The following is a 27,163-nucleotide window of genomic DNA, read 5'->3' on the forward strand; positions in this document are numbered from 1 at the left end:
TTATTTAAATTTATAAAATTAGTAAAATTTGAAATAAAATAATAAAAAGTAATTTTCCTGTTTTTTGTAAGATCCAGACTTTCTGATAAATTAATTGTTTTTATAAAAAACACTTATAAAACTCATATGACCATTCTTATAAAGGCTTATCAAAAAACAAATTTATAAAAATAATTGATTTTTAATTATCTGTTTTATCAATAAAGTTGGAATTTTTGTTGAGCGTTTGTTTTTTTTTTTTTTAATCATCTGCCTATGAATCCAGATGCATTCTTCGAATATGAAAATTTACAATAGACACAAGAACCAACAGAAATGTTTAAACCCAAAATAACTATAAACAATATGATCATATATCATCAACCCGTGTAAACATCCCGTACAATGATCACTCATCGATAAATGATTGAGTAAATTCTACCGTGTGCAACCTCAAGTAAGCTAAGGAGTTAGACACCGCAACTCTCAACAATGCCAGCCTTCATTGTGTAGAATAGTTGCTGGAGCAAAGCGCCATGAAGAGCAGGAAAGTTAACTATACAACCACCAACAAAACTAGTACTAACCTCCGAAGAAAGCTTGCCGCACCACTCTGGCCCAAATTGCAAGATTAGAGACAAGACTCAAGATGCAACATTTTGCAAAAGTGTTGAGCAAAAGTGCGATATAACTGAGCAAGTTGACACTCGTCAAACTAATCATTTGCCCCGAGTGGTTCCACCACTCTCGTACTACAAGTAACCTAGTTGAAAAGTCATTAGCAGATTAGATTAAATGGGAGAGAGAACAAATAAGGCACATTTTGTTCATAAATACCAAGGAGGTCTATATTTCAAAAAAAAAACATAATTTAGATTTTACCTCTCAAACAATTTTTTTGTCCAAAATAATTTTGAAAAGAGCACCCTTTTATTGGAATCGCATCCATTTTATTTACTATCAAAACAACTAAGTCCCACTTTAACCCCATTTTTATTGTTTTTGTAACAACTATAATTCTTAACTACTACAACAAGAACACTTTAAATTCTGATCAATACTAGTAACACTAAGCTATAGCGACCACAGTCCATAACTACTATAATATAGATACGTATACTTCATCTTTGATCAATACTAGTCAATATTATATTTGTAACAACTATAAATTATAACTATGACATAGATAATTCATCTTTGATCAACATTATGTTGTAGCAGTTAGCTACTACAAATGTGTAGTTATAGTAGTTACGAAATCATAAGTGTTGTAATTGTGTAGCCGCTACGATCCCATAGCAGTTACAACAATGTAAAATAAAAAAGAATAATTTCACGAACAAAAATAGAGTGGCGAGATGAAGTGTTGTTTTGATAATAAATGAAAAAGGCATGCCCTTTTGACAATCCCAATAAAAAGGGACTCTCTTTTGATTTTTGCCCAATATATCTAGAAATTGAAACTTTTCATGTATGGTACTTGACTTGTAGACCCTTTAATAGATATGTTCTTCAATAGCATGCTTATGTTTGCAATCATATCTTAGCTATTTATTTTCTAAAGGGCACAAAGTAAATGGAGAAAAAATTGCTTGTCTATCGGAACATAATATGATGAAATCTGCAGTTTGTCAAACGTAAATCACTAATTTACGACACGAAAGAGCCGAGATCAAACAATTAAAGCAGCGATTTGAAGCACAAGAATTTTTAAGACAAACACTATATTGGTGAAAAATTATAGGGAGAGAGAGAGAGAGAGAGAGAGAGAGAGACCTTTGCAATTGTGCGTCACATATCAGATGGTTTCAAGTCCCATCCACTGGGCCTCTTCCTAACACGCCGGAAGGGTTGAACTTTGATATCTTGCTCCTCACGTTGTTCATCTTCATCCTCACTTTCACTTATCCACCCATAACAGGGGCGCCTTTTCTGTTGTGGTTCTGCAATTTGATTTGGTTGACTTAGCTGAACTGCCGCAGTAGTTGACTGACCTAGACCGACGTGGTAGGTCACCAAATTATGGTTCATGTCTGTGCATGAGATGTCTTTCCAATCTACAGATTGCTCTAAAGTGCAAAACTTGTATCATAATGATGATGATGACGACAACAAAAGACGAAGAGATGGGAGCTCAGAAAACATCTAAATAAGAGATACAATGCCTATCTCACCAGTCTTCACAATTTGTTTGCTAGAAGTGTCTAAAGTTCTGGTGCCTTCTTTTGCTTTTTCCGCCTAAAGAATTTGAAAAGGCAGATATATAAGAACAGACTGAGAATTGTGTGCACATGAAACTACCAAAGTTATCATTTAGAGTAACATAAAGTCCATGAATAAGGCATCTGCTTGAGAAGGAACCAATCGGAATCTGGATAGCATTGAGTAATACGTCAAAAGTAAATTGAATAGAGTTGTTTAGAAACTTTAGTTGAGATTTCGAAATACTAACCAGAATCAAGTGACATGTTACTCGCTAAGAGATACAACTGAATAAATGTTAGCAAATATGAAATGTATATACTAAAGAAAGAGTTGTTTAGTAGAGATCTTGAAATAACCATCAGCATATTAATTGTTACAATATATCAGCCCCATCCATGATGTCAGATGATCGTATGTTTTCTTTCTTTAGTAGATTAAAAAGGCACTAGTGTCCTACTTTTTAGCTGAATCTGTGTCTTACAAGGTGATGAAGTGTCATCCCTAGAAGAGTTCTCCAGAGTTTTTGTTAAGAAAAGACTTTTCTGAAATTGGAGCCCAGACCTACTTTCTATGGGCAATTTGATGTGGGTAAAAAAAACACAAGAACATAAACATATCATTTCACAAATTCAAATAAACTTACATTCCTATAGTTAAAGATGAACTGACCAACAGTTTGCTAGTATAAATTCGAGTTTACGGGATTCAGAATGAGATTTGAATCATGGAAATATATGTATCCTTTATTTAAGGGAGATTAAAGTAAAACCACCTGATCATTGAGTTTCTATCTTCCATCTATAGTTAAATTGATTCAGGAGGTAGAGAACTAAAATCATCTAGATGAGAATGCTTCATTAAATTCAAGTTGGGTATTATCATTTAAACATTCCACAACAAAACAGATTGCTTTTTTTTAGGAATAAGAAAGAAGGTCCTATGGATTCTTGGTCCCAAGGAGACATAAGGAACCAAACATCCAGCAATAGTTCCATTTGTAGATGCTACGGTCATGTCACATGCTCGGGCAATATAATCATGAAAGGCAAGACCTACAGAAGCTCAACATAGCTAGCTGGCAACCATTAATGAGGGAACCCTCACTTGAGTCTACATAGGTACAAATGGAGGGTACCTAATTTCTCATAGAGACCTAATTTCTAACTCACGGGCGACAATTAACCATAGTTGGAAGCAAGTAAAACCAAATGGAGGGTACAAAACCATAGGTACATGACTAAAATTAAATATCCTCGACGAGCCTATGACTTGAAGAGTGAGTAAGTTGCCACATAATTTGGAATATAAGAATTCTCAGCTACATGTTTCAGGATAACTAATTATGGCATGGTTCTCTTATCCACACGACACAGGTCTTAAAGAGTAATAGCCTCCAGAATTATCATCACAAAGTGGAAAGTCTAACTGCCTCTTCCACCATAGAGTGATATCAACAACCAAGAAAACCGGAAAACTTGCAGACTCAGATGGTGTACCTGCCTAGCATCTTGTTCTTGATCATCCAATATGGTTTCAAGGACAAGCTTATAAGAATCTTCTTCAATAACATGCCATGCAGCATCATCATCATAAACCTACCAGATTTCATAACTTGAGTTTGTAAGGCACTTTAAAGACTGAAATCAACAAAGAAGGCATCTTACTTTCAGAAGTTTGTTGACAGTAGCAACAATGGTTTCCTTCGTGAAACCGCAAGGGAGCAATGCATCAATGGCAGCATCTATCCTCTTCATCCCCACCTGTATCATTCAAATGCCAAAGCAATTTTGCTGAAAAGCTAAATGATGTCCAATATGTTTTGTTGCCTACCTTCTTCCTTCTTGGAGCCATGTGCCACTTAAGTACCACGGAACAAAGACAACAGTTCTCAATTACCACCTCCTACCACAACCTTTTTGCCTCTTCTTCTCTTGGCAGTGAAAAAGGAATGTGGTGCTGCCAGCCTCCTCAAAACAATGAGCTCAGTGATTTACCAACTCAACCTGCAAAACTAAGAAGTAAGATTGGGTTCCACAGCTCTCCATGACGAGACAGGGAAATCAAAACAGGTTTTCACACTTGCAAGCTGCAAAAATATTAGTCTCAATAAACTCATGATATGCATTTCATTCAATAAGGAAAGCAAAGCATGTCAATATTCTCCGTACCATGCTCATGATCTGTATCACATGCACAAAGTGCAGACCAACAAAGCATGTCAGTCTTCACCTCGCAATCCTCATGATTTAAATTTCGTACACAAATTGCAGGTCTATAGTGCATACAATACTCACCTCCACATGCTCATAATATTTGACAAGACATATTCATAAAGAGTTACTTAAAACATTTTTTGTAATGATTAGAAATAATTTAAAGAGATATATAGCATTATGCCAACTCATTGAATTTTTCAAACTTTGGTCATAGAACAGTAGTGCAACAATATACCATATCTTGCAATCTGAACAATAAAGCTCCTTGAACAGTTGAAGAATTAAATGTCAGTTGAAGGTAAAACCAATTACTTGATCAATTATGGTTTATGACAGGAAAAAAGTATAACAGCAGAAATTTGAAAAAAAAAAAAAAAAGACAGTTAACTTTTTCTTTCATTGTTTAGCACAAGTTGTTTGTGTACCAAAAAAAAATGAAAAACAAACGACTAACAACTCCCTGTTACATGTTCTTGTCAAGTTCAAATTACATTTTTTATTGGGAAAATACTGTTCACTTTCATGCCATTCTGCGGCTATACGCACAGATACCTCAACTAAGTTGAGACGCCGAATGAGATAAAAACATTCAACGATTTTTACCTAAAATAAGCCACGCTGGGATAGAACTGAGCCCAGAAATGGCTACTAGCCGGAAAGGAGCAGCAAATAAGAATAAAGGAGGCGATTTAAAGTCTTACAACCTGTCGGAGAAGGGAGGAGACGAACTCAGGTGGTGGCTCGCGGAGAAAGGAAGAGAGATTCTATTGCCGATAGCATCGAGATACGGCAAGGACGCGAAGATGGCGAAGCCAAGGAAGAGCTCGGGAACGAGACGACAAATGCGAGTGATCGGCGGCGGCGAAGAAAGGGAAGCAGACAGGGGGATCAGCTGCGTGCCCTGACATAGAGCTGAACTATAATTACCACGAAGCCGTGAAGGCTCTCCCGTTGGATCTGAACTAGACGGGTGATCGACGGTAGCTATTAAAATGCATTTAGGTGGGCGTTGTGTTTAGTGGTTTAGGAATGAGGAAGGGATTCATTCTTAAAATTTATATTTAGTTGATGAAAATTAAATTAAAATTTTAGAATGAATTTTAAATTTGGATATCGAGGAAACTTATCTTCTCTTTTAAGTTTTGATGGAAATGGAAATGGAAATGGAAATGGAAATGAAAATGAGAATTAAGTTTTGGATAAAAATAATTTTAATATATTTGTTCAATTTTTCTTTTATATCACTTTCTCTTTTTTATTCTTTCTCATCACACTTACTCTTTTCTCATTCTATCATCACTTTCTCTCTCTTATCATACTTTCTTTGTCATCATATACTGTCCTCCCTATTTATTTATCATACTTTCTCTCTCCTCATCTTTTCTCATTATACTTTCTCTCTCATCATATTATCTTTCCTTTCCTCATTTTTTCTTATCACACTTCGTCTCCTTAATTTCTCCCATCAAACACTCTCTCTTCATTTTCACTCATCATACTATTTCTCTTCATTATCTCTCATCACACTTTGTATCTCATCATATTATCTCTTTCGTCATCCTCTCTCATTATGTTCTCTCTCATCACACCATCTTTTCTCATTTTCTCTCCCATCAAACTTTCTCTTTAATCATTTTCTCACCTTCAATTTTTTTTCTCACATTTATTTTTTTCTTATTTTTATTCTAAAGATAAAAAAAATTAAATTTATTTCGGTAAAAAATATTCAATTAACCAAATATTAATTTTAGGAATGATATCTATACTTATACATATTTTTATTTATAATACTAGTGTGATCGTGCACACGCATTGCATGTGTAATATAATAATATATAAATTATTTGGGTATTTGAAAATCTGAATTGGTTAGATTTTCTAGTGTCACCCTTATAAATCAAGAATTAATTATTTGAGTAAGATTCGTCAGACCCATACAATAGTGACGCTAGAGAATCCCAGTAACGGGCTTCCCTATGCAAAAAATTATTTTAATTTAATATTATACTTGTCAAAAAATTATTTTATTTTAATATTATACTTGTCTTAGTAAAAAAAATTAAGAAAAATATATTTTTTAACATTGTCGGCCTAAAAAGAATTATATTTTTTTATATAAAACAACCAGATAAAATTAATGATGAGAAAATTTCATAATAATACGCTGTAGTTGAGTCTTGAACTCTAGATCACTGATTGTTTCGCTTGTGGAATTACTAATAAATCTTGGAATTATTTTTATTGTAAATATAAAAAAGGACATTAACGTAAATATATTTTAGGCTTCACCAAAGTTAGTTAGTAAAGGATGGAAATTTTTTTTAACAAAATAGTAAAATTATGATTCTCATGCTTATTTCGATTTAGAAAAAAAAAAACTAAATAACATCTTAATGTTTTCCAAAAATTTTAAATTTTATAAATATTAAAGGTAGAAAATTAAAAGAGCTCCCATTTTGTCTGTTATTTGAAAATACCTGTATGTTAATACTTTTTAAAAGAGAGTTATGCTCTTAATGATATGGATAATTAAAAGGGCGGTTTTTTATTTTCTAACAAATATCGAGCCATTCTCAAGTTTTTAGGTAGTGAATAAATATTTTAATTTTTTAAAAAATATATTTAATAATATAATAATTGATGTAGCAGGACCACCCCATCCTAATTAATTCCTAAGCCAAGACATTGATATTTTCTGCTGGTGACGCAGTAACTTGGTGAGAAATAATATAAGTAAAAATAATGATTATGAAAATGGTAAAAGATGAATACGTTTGTCCCAGAGTTAATATGGAAATAATGACTAATATATAAAGGAGACATTTATCTCAATTTTACTGAGATTCAAATCTCAGATCTCATAATGACAACATCTTATGTGCTAATCATTAAATCCATTCATCATAATGACAACATCTCATTCAGGGGATGACATAGATGAATCGTGTGGAGTGGGCTGGATGCCGGCAGTATCAATAATAATATCATTAAAGATCGAAAGTAAATTTTAATTTAGAAGTTTATTACAAATAGAGAGCAGTCTCACGTCTACACCAATCTATCTATATGCAAATGTACAAGAAAATTTTATTTATTTATTCTCTGAAATCAAATGTGACTGTACGTAACAAGAGAAGAGTAGACAACAAAATCTAAACACAAACAAATTGCATCTCATTTCATACATCAGTTTCGTTTGTTTCTTTTGTGTTCTATTCTGGAAGCCTTCTTGATCATCTCATGGGCTTCGCCATTCATTCTGAGTCTGAGAAGGGCGGCGGCTAGGAGATAGAAGGCGGTAGACCAGTCGGGCAATAGTACTTCTGCTTGCACGGCATCTCTACTTGCCTCTCGTAGCAGATTGTTCATTAGGTATGATAAGCCACGGCGTGCCAACACTGTCGGAGAAGTCATTGTGCTGTTGTCGATGAACTGCAGATCCATAGACAAAGTGGTCAGTTTGCGCCAAAGCTACACTGCGACCGTTGAATGCTCAATCTGCTCATTTGTTTAAGACCTGCGTGTAGTAAACAATTGCAGTTTCAAAATCTTTGGCCTGAAAAGCATTGTCCCCAAGCTTCTTGAAGTTCAGAGTCTCTTGGTTTTGGCTATTCCAGACATGGAAACAAAACTAAACCATGCATCAGAGAAAAAGATTAATGCCGGTTAAATTGTGAATATAATTGTAAACCAAAGCTGTTCCATCATGATTTGAGAAATGCCCCTCCAAGCAAGAGTCCACAAGTGCTGAATAATTTGTACTACTAATCAGATCTAGTGCCTGCAAAAAAGAGGAGCCAAGCCAGTAAGCCTACACAAAACAAGGACATGTTTTTTCTTCATCACTAGAAAGAAAGCAGTCTAATAAAATGATATTAACTTTGATGAAGTGGACAAGCAAGGTCCAAGAATTCCAAAACTCTACATTTCAGTCTTTAATCAAGATCCATATTGATACTACAACTAGCTCAAATTACAAAGAAGCTTAGAAGGAAAATAAACCTACATGGCTTGGAGGAATATGCTTCCTGCTAAGAAGGTCCAGTAGAACTGTTCCGAAGCTATACACTAGACTTTGCGGTGTCTCTCTCCCTGCCAAATCAATCCAAGAAAAACTGATAGTACCCGAAGCGAGAAAAAACTTTCAATCTCAACGATAGTCAACATTTGGCAGTTCATTTTATAGTAGATAGTCACATTTAAAAGAAAGGGAACGGTTGAACGATATGCACAAGATTTAGGTTCTCCAATAGTAATACTAACTTGAGTATCCAAATATCAAACCCTTGTGTTTAAGATTATTCAAACAAAAATCTCAATGACGTACACTACCCTAAGTTTTTATTTAGTTCATAATGATATGACAGACTATCCAATTAATTCTGATTATGATCTTCAAGAATGGACTTATACAACTTCAAACCCGGCGATGACCTTGGTGAATCAATTGCAGGGAAAATAAAGGTAGTAAAGCTTCACATTTAGTGTTTCATAAATTGGAAGTCACAGTTCAATTACCGTATGCAAGTGAACTCAGTCAGGACAAGCATTGGCATTTGATGAAAAAGAAAAGTGAAAAATTTAAATTTAAGGCCCCCCTTCTTAAAGAAGAACAACGCGAACTAATCTCAATACTCAAAGGAATTCTAACTCATTCTAAGATAGTCTGGTGGTGTGAAGACCAAGTTAGTACTATAACTCTTCCCATCTCCACTGTTCTTCATGAGACCGAAACATGACAACCTTGGATTACCATCCTGTCAATGGAAGCAGTGGGTGATATTAAAACATAAGTTCCAGAACGAAATAATGGAGAGAGTTACGATGAGATCACCTAATCAAAAAGAACCCTATAGGCATTGAGATCGTGATACAAAACATGGCCCTTGCTACTGCAATATTCAAGTGCCCGAGCGAGGTACAATGCCACCCTTATTCTCATTGGCCAGCTCAACGGCTGTGCATCCCCTGCCATTGGCAATCTTTGTTTGTCAACTTAGATCGACAAATTGATTTCCAAACAAAATTACAAAGAGAAGTAGAACTAGTTGAAATAAGCCAAAGGTGAAATCATCTAACATGCAGCAAGTTACAAGAAGCATGTTGCATAAATATGCCAGTGTGCCATGGCAATTATCAATTGTGTTAAGACATCAATTAACTTCATGATGATAAATTCAAGGAAAAAGGCATCACGGAAATTGAGGGGAAATGATAAAAGAGATATTTTTTTTATGCAAATGTATGATCAGAAAGAACAAAGGTAAAATCTTTGTAGTGGCAAGGAAACCAATTTTAAAGAGCCAAATGCGAATAAGCTTATTTGAGAAGCTTGAGTAAATAAAGCAAACATGTTGCATACAGTGAAAGAGGAGCTTGGCGAGAGTATCCCGGGGCATGAACTCGGCCACCAGCAGCCGCTCGTCTCGCTAGCAGCAGCATCCGATGAGGTTGGCGAGTCTCCCTCTGCGGAGCTGCCCCACCGCCCTGGCTTCCTCCTACGCCGCCGCAAGCTAATTCGAATCAAGAACCACAAAGACGGGAAAGAAAATAGAGAAAGAGAAAGGGGCGGGCTGGCTGACGGACAAGGAACTGGCGGTCGTCGGGCCACGCGAACTTGTTGAAGCGCTTGAGCCGTGATGGCCACGTCACCGTCGAGGCGGCCACGGTAGGCGACATTAGGTGCCTTCCGGCCGTGCTCGGACACGATGCGATCGGAGGCGAAGCCGTCCGTCGCGGCCCGAAGCTCCTCCAAAATGTACTCGGTGAACCAGTGTTTAGAATCCCCGTCGCCGTCTCCTTCCCCGATGATCTCTGCAATCGAATTGTAGAGCGACTCAAAAACCCTCACTGTGGCAAATCAACAAACAGGTATGATGCAACTACATACCTACATCGTCAGGCTCGAGCGCACAGGACTTGGAGCGGGCACGGGCGAGCCACCAGCACAACGACCGACCGGAGCAACGAATTCCCATCTCCGTCGAGCCGACGTGCACAAAAACTTATCAAAATGCAATCTTTGCCTCCGCATCGGCATCCCTTTATATAGCTATAAAAGATCAAAGATTTGTCAGGCATAATCCTTCTCGATGGAGGTGTGATTGTAATAGTGCGGTGCGAGTTCCTCGTGAGCTCCATTAATGGAGAATGGATGTCACAAGGATGGAGCATTCCATTGAATATCTGCAGAGTTGTAGCAGCGAGTTTGAGCGTGCGGCCATTAATGGATGGATCGAGGACTTGGGATGCAGCCCCGTGCTCGTGCTGCAGATGACGGAAGATTTTAATGCATGATGAACGTCTTCGGAATATTCGAACCCTGATTTTTTTATTATTATTTCTTTAAATATTTTGCGGAGTCACAATTATATAAATTATTCAAACATCCTTTAAATAAGGTAGATCCGCTACTTTAGCGGTCCCCCTAGTACCGGCCCCACGAATATGGAGGGAGGTTCATGCAGGTACACAGGCCATAGGCGCATGGCGGGGTAAACCCCAGAGATACCATGTGCCCACCGTCTGCGCTACGTCCTGGGGGCTCAAACATCCTTTAAATGACTTTGCGCACTGCCAATTTAGATTGGACTCGGTAGACCCGTCTCACCGAATGATTTAAATATTTAGGATTAAAATTTTATCAATTTATTTTAAAATAAATCTAAACAGTAGAAATGTTAGGATTGAGTCAGACCTAACACGGCTCATGGGCCTAGCTGCATCGCCGGCTGCAGAGCACGGAAACAACGCCGGCGGCGAGGCTCTCCACCGTGGAGCTCCAGCCGTTGTGGGTCCAGAAACCGCCCATGGCGGTTGGGCCGGCCAGCACCTAAAACTGCGGGACCCGTTCCACCGTCCTACCGTGATTTATTACAACGGGAAAAATGTGAAGAGAGATAATTGCAATGTATTAACTATCAATTAAAATCGTGTTAGGTAAAACAAGAAGCGAACAACTTTTTTCCAATTTTGCTTTTTATACAAAAAAAAAAATAATAAATTCATCCTTCTTAATTCCTTCCATATCTACCTGCGCGGTATCATTTATTCGAACCAAATTAAATATGACAAAAATCAAAAGACATCCTAAATATATGCAAATCCTTAAAAGAATATTTTTTAAAAAATAAATAAATAAACGTCTCATCATTGTTATATATTAAAAATATCTTTTATATCAACATTATTATTATAATTACTCTGATACTAATAAATATTAAAAATCAAATATTTTATTTTAATCAAAATTATTATATATAAAATATTATCATATCAAAATACTTTTTATTAACTTAATTAAAATTATTTAATTTTATTAAAATAAAATTAAATTGATTAAAATTATTTTAAAATAATTATATCAACTATCTAAGTAGTTATTCGAATGCTGAATCAATTTAGTCAAAATTTACATAATTTAATTAAAAATATTTTAAATTGATCAAAATTATTTTAAAATAAGTATAACATTTACAACAGCTAACTAGATAATTAGGGACAAGCAACCAGAAATCGAAAAACCTTAAAAAACTGAGATTTTTCTTAATTCTAGGTTAATGATTTTTTTTACCCAAAATATTCTTGGATAAAAGAAAAATATGATAAAAAAGGAAAACATAAAAAAAATTAAAAATTAAAAATTAAAATTAATTTTTTTTTAAAATATGTAAAAATAATAAAACCCCATAAAAATAAAAAAAATAAAAAATTGTAAAAAGCTTTTAAAAATAGAAAAAACATTTAAAAAAATTAAAAATGAGGAAAAAAAACATAAAAAGTTTTAAAATAATAGAAAAAACGTAAAAAAAATAATTTTTTTTAAAAAAAGTAAAAAATAATAAAAAATGTAAAAAAACATTAAAAATGTAAAAAGCATAAAAAAATTTTAAAAACAAAAAAAAGTCAAAAAACTTTAAAAAAATAAAAATAAAAAAAACAAATAAAATATAAAAAATATAAAAATAAAAAAAAACGTAAAAATATAGTAGAATTTAAATAATAATAATAATATTATTATTATCATTATTATTATTATTATTATATTATATATAATTGGTTGTGTAATAAAATTATGTCAGATAATTTTTATTCACCTCTCAAATATCTCTAACAAGAAATAGATAAGAGGGAGGATATTTGAAAAAATAACTCTTTTAAATATCCTCATTAAAAATACCCTTAATAGATTTTATTAACTGTTCCAGCATGCGTTGTACAGCTAATCATAACAGCTACAAATAGTATTTTTGAGATAAATAATATATTTATTTTAAAAATATCTTTTTGAATATTTACTTAATTTAATACTTTCTTTTAATTTTTACCCGATTAAAAAATATTCAAATATTTTAGATTGAGAATTATTTGAATAACGTAATTCAACAACATGAACTTCAACACAATCACGGCTTTATTGCTAAACCTGGCCGTGCTTCCCTGTTAAATTTCTCCGATGGCGACCTCGCCATGGCCGGCGGCCGCGAAAAATGTAATTATTAATTCTTTTTTCCTTGGTCTTTGCATCACCTACAATCTAACATAACCAGTAACCACTACGCTGCTGTGAAATCGGTGCTAGTAGGGCGGACGAGGTCAGTAGGTCCACTCCCGAGGAAGCCGACTCTCGGGAACCGAAGCCGCAGCCGCTAGTTGTAGTGGCACCGGCGTCGCCTCCTGTGCCATGTGGTGGGGTTTTCTGTGGGCGTTACTTCGCCCGATGAGAACATCTGTGGAACGAGAAGAAAAAAAAAATAGTAGCTCTTTCGTGTGAAAAATTGGAGGGATCGACGGAATTACCGTGGCTGAGAACGAAGCCTCCAGGAAAGCGAGGCTGAGTGGCGAAGTCTTCACGATTCAGATTCAACGCTTGGATTACTCTGTCGGGTACCAAAATGGTCGAACAGCCTGCGGACAATAGAACGAAAAGGGAAGTGTAATGTTAGGGCGAGAAATGGCAGATTGCGACAATGCAACCAGAGATCAAACACACGCTTGGGGCGAACGCGTTGTGGACGAGATTGATGGATAAATTCATAAAGAAATTGGAATTTGATCGATAGAAGACGCAGAGTAATTTGATTACGGTTGTACCTGTCTTTTTCTTCGGGGCCAGCTTGTTGCCGACGGTGCGCGGAAGGAAGACTCCGGTGCCGGTGGACTCCTTTTTGGACCCTGCGGCGTGAAGGAAAACGGTGCGCATGCCGCGGCCGGGGAGCGAGGAGGGCGGCGGCTTCCGCTGCTGCGCCTGCGCGGGAGGGGATTTTCTCGACGGCGGCCAAGCGGAGGCTGGGAGATCCAAAGGTCGGCAGTACCGGGTGTTCTCACCGTAAGTTCCGCCGCCGGACTTGGCTTTGCTCTGCTTTGCCCTGGCCGCCGAGAGTTGCTGCGTTTTCGCTTGTCGGTTGGTTTCCATGGATCGGGGAAGGGACATATTCACATGAGCTGCTTGGAGTTGCTGCGGCGTGAACGCGGGATTTGGGGAAAAGTAGCTGGCCGCGGCTTTCTTTGGAGAAGTCGGCACCGGTGAAGTCTTATTAGGGTTTCCGCAGTCGAGGATGCTCTCTCGGTGACCGAATTCGTTGATGCGACGGCGCATCTGCACCTGACCTGCCGCCTCGTGCAGAGGAACGCCAGGGTCCTTCCCCTTCCCTCTCTGTTCTATCGGGGACGACGCCAGCGACGGCCCGTTAGGACTCCTCTTGTTCGACGACGCTGACGGCGCGCACAGCGTGGACTGAGGCGATCCGGTCATTGCCTACATCAAATCCGCCCCATATCAGCCGATTCCTTCAAAAATTTCTCAGAAAAAAACAAAGAGATTGAGAATCTACTTCCGAGGTATCAGCAGCGACCGCCTCGTCCACGTCCTCGTCCTGGAGAAAGTATCGAGCCATCTGTTTGGTGAGCCCGGCTACGTAATCCTCCCCGTCCTCGTCGCTGGCCTCCGTCTCAGTCGCAGACTCCACCGGCGAGTCCAGATTCGCAGCGAACTCGAAAGGAAACTCTATCGGGAAGCAATCTTTTCTGCCAAACTTCCAATCGACACCGCCCTTATCTCCGGAGATCCCATCCGGCAGCCAAACATCGCTATCTTCGAATGCCTTCGCCATCGGTGTGCGGATCGCTTCCTAGCCGTAGGTGGCGTATGAAATACAGCGGCGCAGGATAGAAGGGGCGGAGATCGCGGGCAGCGGAAGGAAGTCAGGAACGATGCCGACGCTGCTCGCCGCTCGCCGGAGCAACAGCCAACCACTGGAAAAGGGTGGGAGAGAGGGGAAGATGGAGAGACCGATAGGTGGAGGAAGAGGAGGCGCGCGTTTTATTGCGGAGAAAATTTGCAAAATGGACTTCGAAATTTAGTGCTATTTTCAATAAGCCCTACCGGTTTTTAATATTATCAAACACACCTCGTGAGTACTCCCAAAAAGAATGTTTCAACTTCTTATTGCCTATCGATGCCGCGCTCCTCGCGTCCGTGCACTCTTGTTGTCCATCTCTACCACTAATCATAACGACGACTCATATTTTCCATAATTATTGTCATCCACAAGTCAACTCTTTTCTTTCTACTCACTGATAAGTCTTTCTCTCCATTCAAAATGACGTTTCTATCTCTTTTATTATGATTATTATTATTATTTTTAAAAAAATTTATTTAGTTTTACTTTTTGAATTAATTTTATTTATTATGTTTTTCATTAATATTTATACATTTCTAAATTTTATTTATTTTTATTTAATTTTATTTTTTTTAATTAAATCAATTTATTATTTTTTCATTAATACTTATATAAATTTTTTATTTTTATTTAGTTTTAATTTTTAATTAATTTTATTTATTATTTTTTCATTAATACTTCTATATATATATATATATTTAAATTTTTATTTAATTTTATTTTTAATTAATTTTGTTTATTATTTTCATTAATACTTATATATTTTTTAAAATTTTATTTAATTTTTTAGTTTTATTTTTTAATTAATTTTATTTATTATTTTTTTATTAATACTATTTAATTTTTATTTAGTTTTATTTCTTTAATCAATTTTGTTTATTATTTTTTTATCAAAATTTTTTGTTTTTTATTTTATATAATTTTTAATATATGTCAAAATCTCTCCCTTCCTTTAAATTACCTTCCTAATTCGATACTTAAATTACCTCCATCCAACTCTTGACACATATTAGAACCTTCTCTCCTTTTAAATCATCCCTCCCTCCAACCCTTACACACAACACATGTCAGAATTTCTCACCCTCTTTAAATTACCTATCCCCTCCCTTTAAATTATCCTTCTTCAACGCTTGACATATGTCATAACTCTCTCCCCTCCCTTTAAATTACCTCCCTTCCAACCCTTGACATATGTCAAAATCTCTCATCCCTTTAAATTACCCCCCTTCCAGCCCTTGACACATGTCAAAATCGCTCATCCCTTTAAATTACCCCACTTCCAACTCTTGACACATGTCAAAACTCCTCACTCTCTTTAAATTACCCATCCTTAAATCCTTAACATATGTCAAAACACTCTCCCTTTAAATTACCCCTCCAACCCTTGACACATGTCAGAACCTCCTCTCCCCTTAAATTATCCACCCTTCAACTCTTGACATATGTCAAAACCTCCCCTCCCCCTAAATTACCCACCCTTCAACACTTAACACATGTCAAAACCTCTCCCTTTAAACCCTCCTCTCACACTTCATTTTAGTCACACTTCCCTCCACTGCTATCTCCCTCTCAGCCTCTCCTTCTCTCTTCCTGAAACATAGTTATCTTCTTATATATTACTTTTCGTAATTCATAGAAGAAAACTATGGATGACTATTTGGGTTTATTTTCAAATAGTTGGTCAATTGAGAATGATGTTCCTAGTGGAGAGAGTATCTCCAACAACAGTCGCAATTATACAGTCACATTTTACTACATATATAGTTAGTTATTATCATTATTTTATGCATATTCGTTATTTATTTTATAAGTAGAGAAATTATATTAAGATTGGATAATGTCATACTTATACGCCTTTGTTATATTTTTTATATAGATATTTAAAAGTAGAGAAGATATGATAAATTGGATAAAGATAGTTGGTCTGAAGAATGATATTGTAATGATTATTAAAAATTCTACTGGCAAACTACCAAAGTGTCATCTTATGTGTGAAAGAGGTGGAAAGTATAAACCGTCACGATATCTAGTTGATGGGCAATCCTTAAAAAGAAATACTGGGACTAAAAAATGTGAATACTCATTTGAGCTGCGAGGTATACCAATACATCCAAATGGTGTGATGTAGGGTTTAAGGATTGTCTGTGATTTTCATAATCATCAATTAGCATAATATATTGATAGTCATGAGTACTCGAGTAGATTAAAATCAATAGAGAAAGAATTTGTGCTCAACATTGTCAACAATACCACACCTCGTGAAATTCTTAGTATTTTGAAGGAAAGAGATTCGTCAAGCACTACGAGGATCAAAAGCATTTACAATGTCATTTTCACAAATAAATCTGCTAAACGGGGCGACCTAAATTCTATTTAGTATATCTTGGATCAATTAATCAAGAAAGAATGCCTCTATAAGTACCGTACAAATTCAGACACCAACGAAATCACAGATATTCTTTCGGTTTATCTAAAAAGTCTAAAGTCGTCTGCCAACTTTTCGTCTGCGTTGATCATTGATGCCACATACAAGACCAATGAGTATCGGATACCACTATTGGAGGTTGTGGGTATCACATCCATAATACGAACTTACTCACTTATGTTCGCATATCTTAGTAATAAGAGGACAAAGCAACTGATATGGGCATTAGGTACCTTAAAGAAGTGGATGATTGAAAAGAAGACATCGTTGTCATTGGTGTTTGTTTCAGATCGGGATTTGACACTTATTAATGTCATTGAAACATGTTTTTTCAATGCACGTCACATCCTTTGTATTTAGCACATAAACCAGTGCGTAATGAAGAAATGTGCCCTATGCTTGGTCTGGAGTAGCAACATTTTTATGTTTCATGACACTCACTCATTAATTCATCGACACAATGGTCTTACTTGCAGTAGTGAGATGTCATGCATAAGGAGTATCAATGATTCGAGGGTGTTCTAAATTACCTTTGGGATATATGGTTACACCCTTACAAAGAGCGGTTTGTTTCAACATGGGTTAATACATGTATGCACCTTGGGAGCAATTCAAATCAAAGGTATAGTCACTTTATAGCTTTATTATTTAAATTTTGTTCATTATTATATTATTTCAATTCTTTTCAGTATTAAAGCACAATGCATTTTTTTTATTACAGGGAAGAGTCTGCACATGCGAGACTAAAGTTATATTTGGGAGATACCATGTCATCCCTATAGACATCTTTTGAAAAAATACATAAAATGTTGAGAATTCAGTTCGGGTATATTAAGAAGTTGTTCAAGAGATCTCTCAACATTCTATGCCATCAACATTTACACGATGACATTTTCAGTCAAATAAGGTGTCAGATTTTATTAGAAGCAATGGAGTTGATTTCTAGTCAGCTAAAATGTATTGAGGAAGCATCTCACCAGCTAGTCGGCAGATGCAACTGTTCTATCAAAATTATATACAGATTGTCATGCGAGCATGATCTTGCACATTACCGTTACTTTTCCATTCCAATTTCTCTTCAGAGTATCAACGCTCATTGGAGAGATTGTCGATGCACGCACATTAGTTTAATGATGAGGGAGCACAACCTAACAGGACATCCCACGTTGTTGAGATATTAGATGGGTGAATCCACATATGTGAGAGCATATGATAGACAAGTTTTTCGATATGATAGATTCATCTCAAAGTACAGCTCGAGCTCCTTCATACAACACAGAACATAGAGATCAACCTACGGGTAGAGATGAGCAAAGTGGGCGTCGCATACCTTCTTTTGCAAATGCATCCACTTCATGATCTTGGGTCTCTCAACCGACTACAATATCGAGAGGGAGAGGAAGACGTGGAAGGGGGTCGAAGGTTCGCAATACTCAAACGACCCATGATCACTTTCCAGTTCCACCCATCCATGATACTTATATTGAGAAATTACATGTGCCTCTGCAGCGTTATATTTCTCACACTGTTGATGTTCAACCTGATGGTCATTATGAATTCAGGGCAATAGCTACACTAATTGGGTATGGTGAAGAAGGTTGGTTTCAAGTATGATTCGAACTTATAGAAGAGATTCAACAAAATAAGGATCCATATGATCAACTTTATCCAGATCGAAATTTGGTAATCAATCTACTATTCTCATTGAATTGGTTCGAGCTGTGGGCACCATAAATGTATTGGATGGACTCTATGCCTTTGGAAATTATCATCGCATCAAGTTACATTCTTGTACTATATACATTTGGTGAGATTGTTGGGAATTGTTTTACTCACTTACCATTAAGAACTCCTCCAGTTCCAAACCATGAGTGTCGAGAAATATCTATTGCTCATGTTGGCAATCACTTCATACAAGTTTTCTTACATCCTTATTACCTTATACCGCCCATTCCAACGTGGTGGCGGCAATATTCATCGTATAAAACTAAAGGATGGGTCACTCATTATAGGACACGTGTTCATTTGTGGTACGAAGTAATAGGTACACGACCACCAAACACGTCAGGAACATAATTTGGAGGTAATATTGATTAAAAATTATAATTTTTTATATTTACGTGTTTTTTTTGTATTATTACATGTATTCTTCATTTGAAAAAAAAAATATTTGTTTCTAAGTTATGAATGTGTTCACTATTAATTGTTAGTATTTTTGTTAGTTTTAAATATATAATTTTTATTTTGATCCATATTTTTATACCATTTTAAAATTTTTACAAATAATAACTCCTAAAATTTAAAACTAAAAATAAACAAAAGATTATAAACATATAAAAAATTATTAACAAAAAATAACACTCATAAAAAAATGATTAACAAAAAAATAAAATCAATAAAAAAACAAAACTTAAATAAATAATAAATTGGAAAATACAAGTATTATGAAAAAAATAATAAATAAAATTAATTAAAAAATAAAGCTAATTAAAATTTATATAAAATTTAAATATAAAGTATTGATAAAAAATAATAAACAAAATTGATTAAAAAATAAAACTAAATACAATTGATATAAAATTGTAAAAATAAAATATTGATTAAAAAATAACATTAAATAAAAATTAAATAAAATTAAGAAATAATATCATATTGATAAAAAAATAATAAATTGAATTAATTAAAAAATAAAACTAACTAAAATTAAAAATATATAAATATGAGAGTTATTTTTAAATAAAATTAATTAAAAAATAAAACTAAATGAAAAAATAAATAGATTTTTTTTAAAAAAAAAGAGGAGGATAGAAGCATCATTTGAGAGAGAGAGAGAGAGGAGGGGGTGCTGTCAGATGGGGGGCAACTCTCGGCGAAAATAACCATAGACATCATCATGTGACATAATCAGAAGAAAAATCAAACAAAGTTGGATAGCAAATCAAAGCTGAACTCAGGTCAAGTCAAATCAACTCAGGTCGAGTCTGACTGAATTTTGATCTAGTTAGACCGAGCTCCCTACCATATTAGTCCTAAAAGAAAATCTTAAGCCAACTTAGTTCAAGTCATATCCCGTCCTAAGATAAGAATTGACTTGGCGATTATTGAAGTATTAATTATTCATCTAATTGCCAGGAAGGTGTTTCTCATTGAGGGAAGAAAGGCAAAGTTGCATCATTTGGTGTCAAGATCATTCTTTCATTTTTTATTTAAAGATAACAAAGTACAGCATCAAGTCAATCTCATAATTTTCTACTCTCTTAGTTTTCTTTATTAATTTCTCCCTTTTTTTTAAGTCTGATTTGAACTTTGAAATAGCCGAGCCGAGTTTTGACTCAACTGTCCTCTTAAGTCTTTTGAGACCTTTGCTCCAAAGATCTCTAATTACTTAGTGATACGGATATGTGTATGGGGGCAGGGAAGGGATTAAAGGTAAATAAAAGGGCATTTTGGTCTTTTCGCCAGATAGGACTTTAAGAGGTGGAAGGAAACACTGTACAGAGGGGGGGGTTTGGTTCATGGGCTAAGGGAGCCGCCGCCAACGGGAACGAAGGACCCCTTCCTCCCTCTCCAGCTCCTCGCCGGCGTCGACGCCGGCCGCCCCCTCTTCTTCTCTCTCTTTCTTTCCCCGTGAACAGATTATACCCCGAGTTTGGAGGAGCATATGTCATCAACCTCGTTTGGCTTCACCTCGATGGAGGCTGCCACCATCGGACTGAGCTCGCCACCTCCGAACAACTCTCGTCGCCGGTAGCCAATCCTCTCCCTCTTCTCATCGCGATGTCACAACCTGACCGACTTGCCGCCACTCATCTTCTATTCTTCCTCTCGCCGGAGTCGTGTCTGAGCCACCTTTACCCTTCCCCATTGCCGCCTACAGCGCTTCACAGCGCGAGGCACCCTCTCCTGCCGAGACGGACGACTTCGTTTGGAGGAGCATATGTCGTCAACCTCGTTCAGCTTCACCTCGACGGAGGCTGCCACCATCGGACTGAGATCGCCACCTCCGAACGACTCTCATTGCCGGTAGCCAATCCTCTCCCTCTTCTCATCGCGATGTCACAACCTGACCGACTTGCCACCACTCATCTTCTATTCTTCCTCTCGCCGGAGTCGTGTCTGAGCCACCTTTACCCTTCCCCATTGCCGCCTACAGCGCTTCACAGCGCGAGGCGCCCTCTCCTGCCGAGACGGACGACGTCTCCTCCGTTCAGCGCTATCTCCGGTGTCCGCTGCTTACTCTCGTGTGCGGTCGACCCTCATCGTGGAGGTCAGCTTCCCATTCATCCCGTGATGCGCATCCTGATTCGATCCGACATTCGATATACACCATCGTACCAGTTCAATCTCGATCGGATATCTAATTGGTTACGTTCACATGATTCCGATGTGGATCGGGCCTTCGAGCTCGCGTCGTTATTATAGTCTGCAATGATATGTATGATATTCTTCATGTCTCGGCCTGCGTGCCGACCTAGTGTCCTGGCTTGTGTGCCAACCTAGTGTCCCGGTCTGCGTGCTGACCTAGTGTCTCGGCCTGCGTGCCAACCTAGTGTCCCGGCCTGCGTGTCGATCTAGTGTCTCTGCCTGCGTGCCGATCTCGTTTCCCGGCCTGCGTGCCGACTTCATGTCCCGGCCTGCGTGCCGACCTAGTGTCCCGGCCTGCGCGTCGATCTCGTTTCCCGGTCTGTGTGCTGGTTTCGTGTCCTGGTCTGCATGCCGCTAATATCTCCCGGGCTGCGTGTCAGTGTTTTATCTCGACCTGCAGCTCGTCTTCCGAGCTCGTGCCGCGTTCAGCTCATCGTCGTCAAATCCAGCTCTCCAGCCTGATTGAATTCATCCACTCTTCCGGGTCGCGACAACTCGAGCCACGTTCCATCCGAAGGCGCCCCCTAGGCCAGGGTACGTTCTCTGTTCATTACTATGCATATTTCATTATTCTATGGCTTAGTCTTGTACTCATATATTCGTTGGATCTGCCTCGAGCATCGGGGTACCAGGGGCCGGGTCAACCCGGTCGCTGGCTGCAGGTAGCGTTGACCAGAGGACTTTTGAACACTTGGTCAACACAGAAGTCATTTCAGCACACCCCCCTCCGGGACCTCGCGACTTCGTCAACATTCTCGCCACCTCATCCGACGGTCCGTCTGACTCAGCTTCCGGACCGGATCAATTTGGCGCCGTCTGTGGGAACATCCTTCACCTGTTCTAGAACGTGAAGATGGATGACGTCGGGAGGTTCTATGCTATTATCACAATCCCGGAGGATCTCGATGCACATATTATTTTCTATCCTCACTCCACCGGTATTCGGGAGTCGAGGGATCGAGTGAAGCTTCAGCTGGCTGACAGGTTAGTTTTTTTGTTATGTTTTTTCCCTGACTCCACGGGTATTCGGGAGTTAAGGGACCGAGACAAACCCTTAGCCGGTTGGCACGACTTCCAGATCAGGTACGATTACAAGCTCTGCTCCCTTTTTACGATTATAGGAACTGCTATAGCTCCCTGATAAGAGAGTAAGATACTAGTTCCTTGATCAAAGACTAGGGCCTTCGATTTTTGATCGGACACTAGGGGCCCAGCTCTCCACACATACACTTGGGACACAACTCCTCGCTCATACACTTGGGACACAGCTCCCCGCTCATGCACTAGGGACACAACTCCCCGATTATTGACTCGCGGTACGATTTCCAGATCAGGATCTAAGGGCCTCGCTCTTTGTTTACAGGCTAGGGGCCTTACTCTCTAATCGGGGATCAGGGGCCCAGCTCCCCGATGATCAGGGTCAGCATTCTCTTACTGCTACATGCTCTGCACCCTTTCGCCATGAGGCTCTGCATCCTCTTACTACTACCGGCTCTGTACCCTTCACCATGAGACTCAGCATTCTCTTACTGCTATAGGCACTCTATTATTATTATATGCTCTGCATCCTTCACCTGTTTTGCATCCTCTGACATCTGCAAGCTTTACTACCTATATCTGCGGTGTTCTGCTTCCTTATATGGTTATGGACTCTGCTCCCTCATATGGCTACGAGCTTCACTCCCTTGGACGATCAAGGCTTAGATTATTCTTCTCCCTGACTCCGCGGACATTTGGGAGTCAAGGGATCGACACTATTTCTCTTACTAGCTGTACGGGCATTTGGGATTCGAGCCAGCCGGTTGACATCACTTCGCCATCAGGTATGATAAAGGCTCTGTCCTTTTATATTGCTATGGGCTCCGTTTCTATGGATTTCAAGACTTATTCTCCCCTGGTTGGGGTCGAGTTTCTGCCACTGGTCTTGGATCAGAGTATAACCACAGGTCTCGGATCGGAGTATCGCTAATACTCTGATACCAATTGTAGAATCGAAAAGAATTTAGATATCTCCACAATGGTATGATATTATCCACTTTGGGTCTAAACCCTTATGGTTTTGCTCTTGGGCTTTACCCAAAAGGTCTCATGCCAATGCAGATATCTTTTTCTTATAAACTCATGATCTTTTCCATGTATTTTCAATGTGGGACTATGTTTGCAACCTTGCAATCACAACAGAATGTGCCGACTTCTGACCGGTTAGGATGGATATGAACTTCCTTCTTTTCATCATAAACCAGCGCGGGCGGTTCCTCTATGATTGTGTTCACCTTCAGACGCAGGGTCTTTCGAGAGGCTTTTGCCTCAGACTTGACCATCTCGACATAGCACCGTCGAGCGACCAACTGGTCGCCCTTGACTTCGCCAACTGCATTGTCCACTGAAAATTTGATCCTTTGCCAAAAGGTGGACACTATGGCATGGAACTTGTTTAGGGCTGGTCGGTCCAATATTATGTTGTAGACGGATGGTGCATCAACTATGATGAAGTTCGTGGTCCTTGTCCTCTTAAGAGGCTCCTTTCCGAGCGATATGGCTAGCCGCACCTAGCCGATTGGCAATACTTCATTACTTGTGAGCCCATACAATGGGGTCGCGCGTCATGGGCAGCAACTCGCTCTTCGCTCTGGTCGATCTACAGCTGGTCGAATGCCTTTTTGAAAATGATCTTTATCGAGTTGCATGTATCCACAAAAGTTCGATGAATAGTGTAATCAGCTATTACCACTCGGATGATTAGGGCGTCGTCATGAGAGATCTCCACTCCCTCTAGGTTCTGAGGGCCGAAACTGATCTTTGGTCCTTTGGCTTTCTATTTACTGCATCCCACAACTTGTATCTCTAGCGTCGGGCGTGCGACTTCCTTGTTCGGTTGGAGTCACCATCAGTTGGCCCCCCAACGATCATTCCGATCTCACCCTGGGAGGCGTTGCTTCGGTTTCCCTCCTCCCGAGCCATGGGTTTAGTCCGCTCAGCAGAAGCTCAAGAGGGACTTGTATTACTTCTCTGTTGAGGTTGACATTGGCGTCGCTCGACCATCGCTCTTTCTTCTTCCCGCTGCCCGTCTGATCAACTGTGATGACGCCGATCGAGAGATGCTGATCGACGGTGATATCCTGGATGAGGCGGTCAGCTTGAAATTGGCCTCAAGTCATAACAGTCTCAGGTGTTGTGTGTCATCAATTGATGGAACGAGTAAAACAATGACATCCAAGTCCTGCCTTTAGCAGTTTTGGGCCACTCTGCTGCTATATGTTGCACGACATGGGTTTAGGGCTCCTGGTGCGGCTGTGCTACACCCGCTCAAGGGCCCTTTGGGGGTTGTTGGCTTCTGTCTGGCCGTCATTCAAGTGTGGTGGTAGGTTTAACGGGTGCCTCCTTTTTTCGTGCTTCCTCCATATTGATGTATTCAGTGATACGCCTAAGCAGATGATCGAAATCCTTGGGTGACCTTAGGATGAGTGAGCGAAAGAATTCTCCTTCGGTCAACCCCTGCGAGAAGGCATTCACCAATACCTCTAGGGTGATCGATGGGATATCCATAGTCACCTAGTTGAACCGCTTGATGTAGGCCCTTAACATCTCCTTAGGTCCTTGCTTCACCGTAAACGGATTAACGTTCGTCTTTTAGTGACGAAAACTATTGGTGAAATGATGTAAGAATGCCGCTCGGAAGTCCTTGAAGGTGTGGAGTGATCCGATCGACAGTCTCCTAAACCACCGTTGCACTAATCCAGAAAGGGTGGTTAGAAAGACTCAACATTTCACTCCATCGGTGTACTGATGGAGCGTGGCTGTGTTGTCGAATTTAATCAGATGGTTCTCTGGATCAGTCATTCCATTATATTCCCCGATTGTCAATGGGGTATAATGTCAGGGTAGTTGGTCATCCAAGATTCCTTGAAAGAACTACTGGTTGATCTATTCGGGCGAATCATCGTTTCTTGGTGCTTTTCCTGTCCGTGCATCCCGGACGGGCGCATCATCCGAAGAGTATCCTGGCTCCTTGTCCGCTCGGCCTTGTTCCTCCGATGGAGTCTGGAACAATGCCTGATGAAAGGGGATAGGTGCATTCGGCGCATCCCCATATGTGCTGATTGACTTCTTATTCTCCCCCTGAACAGATATATTTTCCTCTCGGTCTTTATATCTGGTTTGTTGTCTTGCTACCGATGTCGTGGGTTCATTTACTTGTTGCTCGGCATCGCTTGCTGTTGCTGCTTCACAATTTTTGCTTCTCAGTCTAATTCCTTTTTTGTTAGTGTCACTACCATGAGTCGTCCAGCGTCCTTTATCTCCATGTCTTGGATGCATGCTACGTTTTCACAGACGATGCTAATATGATCCTGTTAGAAAATCGTGAAGAATACTGGATAGGGATGTGGCTCCTCAGTTCACCTCGTGAAGACTCGAGTCCTATTTGTAACACAAGAAATGTTAGTGATGGATCAGAGAAAGAGTCCTTGGCGTTGACCTTCCGACTCTCAAGTTAGTCAATGGAACAGTAGAAGAAGGTGGAGCAACCGTGAAAGCACAAGTGTGAATAATGAATAGCACATACCTTTGTCGGTGCATGAATCCCTCTTTATATAGTGCTACAATAAATGACATGAACACTCCTCAAGGCGTAGACACATTTTTCTAACTGTCCTATGAAAGGACATATCAGAAAAGTGTCTTTGACACCATATCTTAACAGGACATATAAATTCCTGACATTATAGTAAAAGCTTCCGTTATACGATTTACCTATTGATTATGTCTTGTTGTCAGCGGCATTACCTCCCAAAGAGATATTATGAGATATGGGAGGAGCCTCACTATTTAGCCGAGCGGAGTAGTAAGGTAGCCATTCAGACGAGACTCCCTACCCGATCGCTCTAAGCTACTCTTCTTTGTTGTAGCTCGATTCAGTATATTATTTCTAACTCGATCGGACATGATCTCCGATCAGCTAGATACTTGCTTGGTCAGTTAAGCCTCTGATATATTTTATGTACTAATCCCAGCCAGCGGGACCAGTGATCTGTTCATGATTCAATTTGTAGTTACGATTAGTTACGGAACCCTGTAGAATATTTTTCTTTAGTGCGTTTTAGGATGTTGACAACTAAGGAAGGAGTAACGTGCGTTTTCAAATTTACCTGGATAAGAGACCTTAGGGACAACACTATGGTGTATGATTTAATTATTATTAAATTTTATTAAAAAAATTATTTTCTCTACGACTTTATTTAATGATGCAATTTTGTTATTTTGGTGTGGGACTGAGATGTCAATATCAAAAATATGATGGGCTAACGGAAGTTTGATGGGGTGTCCATTTTGCCATCCAGTTTCGAACTCAATTTGATAGAACAAAATTTGTAATATTAAATAAATTTATAATATTTTTTATAAGGAAATGATTTTTTTTGTAATGTTTATTTAAACTAAATAATGGATAGATGATAGAGCAAATTGTTTGAAAGTTTATATATTTTTTAAAATTAAAGGAAAACGGATTTTTATTTATTTATTAGTATATTGATTTTTTATTTATCTCAAATTGAACAACACAAGATTCTCTTTTCTCCCACCATATTCACAATAATCATATAATGAGATTGTGACCAATGCGCACGACTACCTACTCGCAAGCGAACTCACAAGGTTATAGTCTCTTTTTGATATCTCAATTAGGCTTTTATGAGTTGAACTCACGGCTTGTTCCTAAGCGCATAACTACCTACTCGCAACGGCTACTTGCGTCATTTGTTCCCCCTCTTGTCAATCACTTTTCTTTTTTC

General features: G+C 38.5%; 2 protein-coding genes and 1 pseudogene across 3 annotated transcripts; all 3 read right to left on the reverse strand.

Moving 5' to 3' along the window:
- Nucleotides 1–302: 302 nt before the first annotated feature.
- On the reverse strand, nucleotides 303–5,308 carry LOC122017452. 2 transcript variants are annotated; one of them, XM_042575073.1, is made up of 7 exons: nucleotides 5,105–5,308; nucleotides 4,015–4,187; nucleotides 3,849–3,944; nucleotides 3,681–3,779; nucleotides 2,154–2,217; nucleotides 1,756–2,048; nucleotides 303–592 (listed from the first exon to the last, which is right to left on the reverse strand). In XM_042575073.1, the coding sequence occupies exons 2-6, from the start codon at nucleotides 4,033–4,035 to the stop codon at nucleotides 1,771–1,773; spliced, it is 558 nt and encodes a 185-aa protein (XP_042431007.1). In that variant the 5' UTR covers nucleotides 4,036–4,187; nucleotides 5,105–5,308; the 3' UTR covers nucleotides 303–592; nucleotides 1,756–1,770. The 2 variants fall into 2 exon arrangements, with proteins under 2 accessions (XP_042431007.1, XP_042431006.1); XM_042575072.1 differs by having other exon boundaries at nucleotides 303–742; nucleotides 5,105–5,307.
- Nucleotides 5,309–7,475: 2,167 nt separating this feature from the next.
- On the reverse strand, nucleotides 7,476–10,696 carry LOC122013370 (annotated as a pseudogene).
- A 2,043-nt stretch (nucleotides 10,697–12,739) lies between these two features.
- On the reverse strand, nucleotides 12,740–14,512 carry LOC122013624. Its single transcript, XM_042569874.1, has 4 exons — nucleotides 14,234–14,512; nucleotides 13,494–14,157; nucleotides 13,200–13,307; nucleotides 12,740–13,129 (listed from the first exon to the last, which is right to left on the reverse strand). Exons 1-4 carry the CDS (start codon nucleotides 14,510–14,512, stop codon nucleotides 12,996–12,998), a joined length of 1,185 nt encoding a protein of 394 aa, XP_042425808.1. The 3' UTR covers nucleotides 12,740–12,995.
- Between the last annotated feature and the right edge of the window lie 12,651 nt (nucleotides 14,513–27,163).

This window comes from Zingiber officinale, chromosome 8B (assembly GCF_018446385.1).
Source record: "Zingiber officinale cultivar Zhangliang chromosome 8B, Zo_v1.1, whole genome shotgun sequence".
In the NCBI taxonomy this organism is placed as follows: domain Eukaryota; kingdom Viridiplantae; phylum Streptophyta; class Magnoliopsida; order Zingiberales; family Zingiberaceae; genus Zingiber; species Zingiber officinale.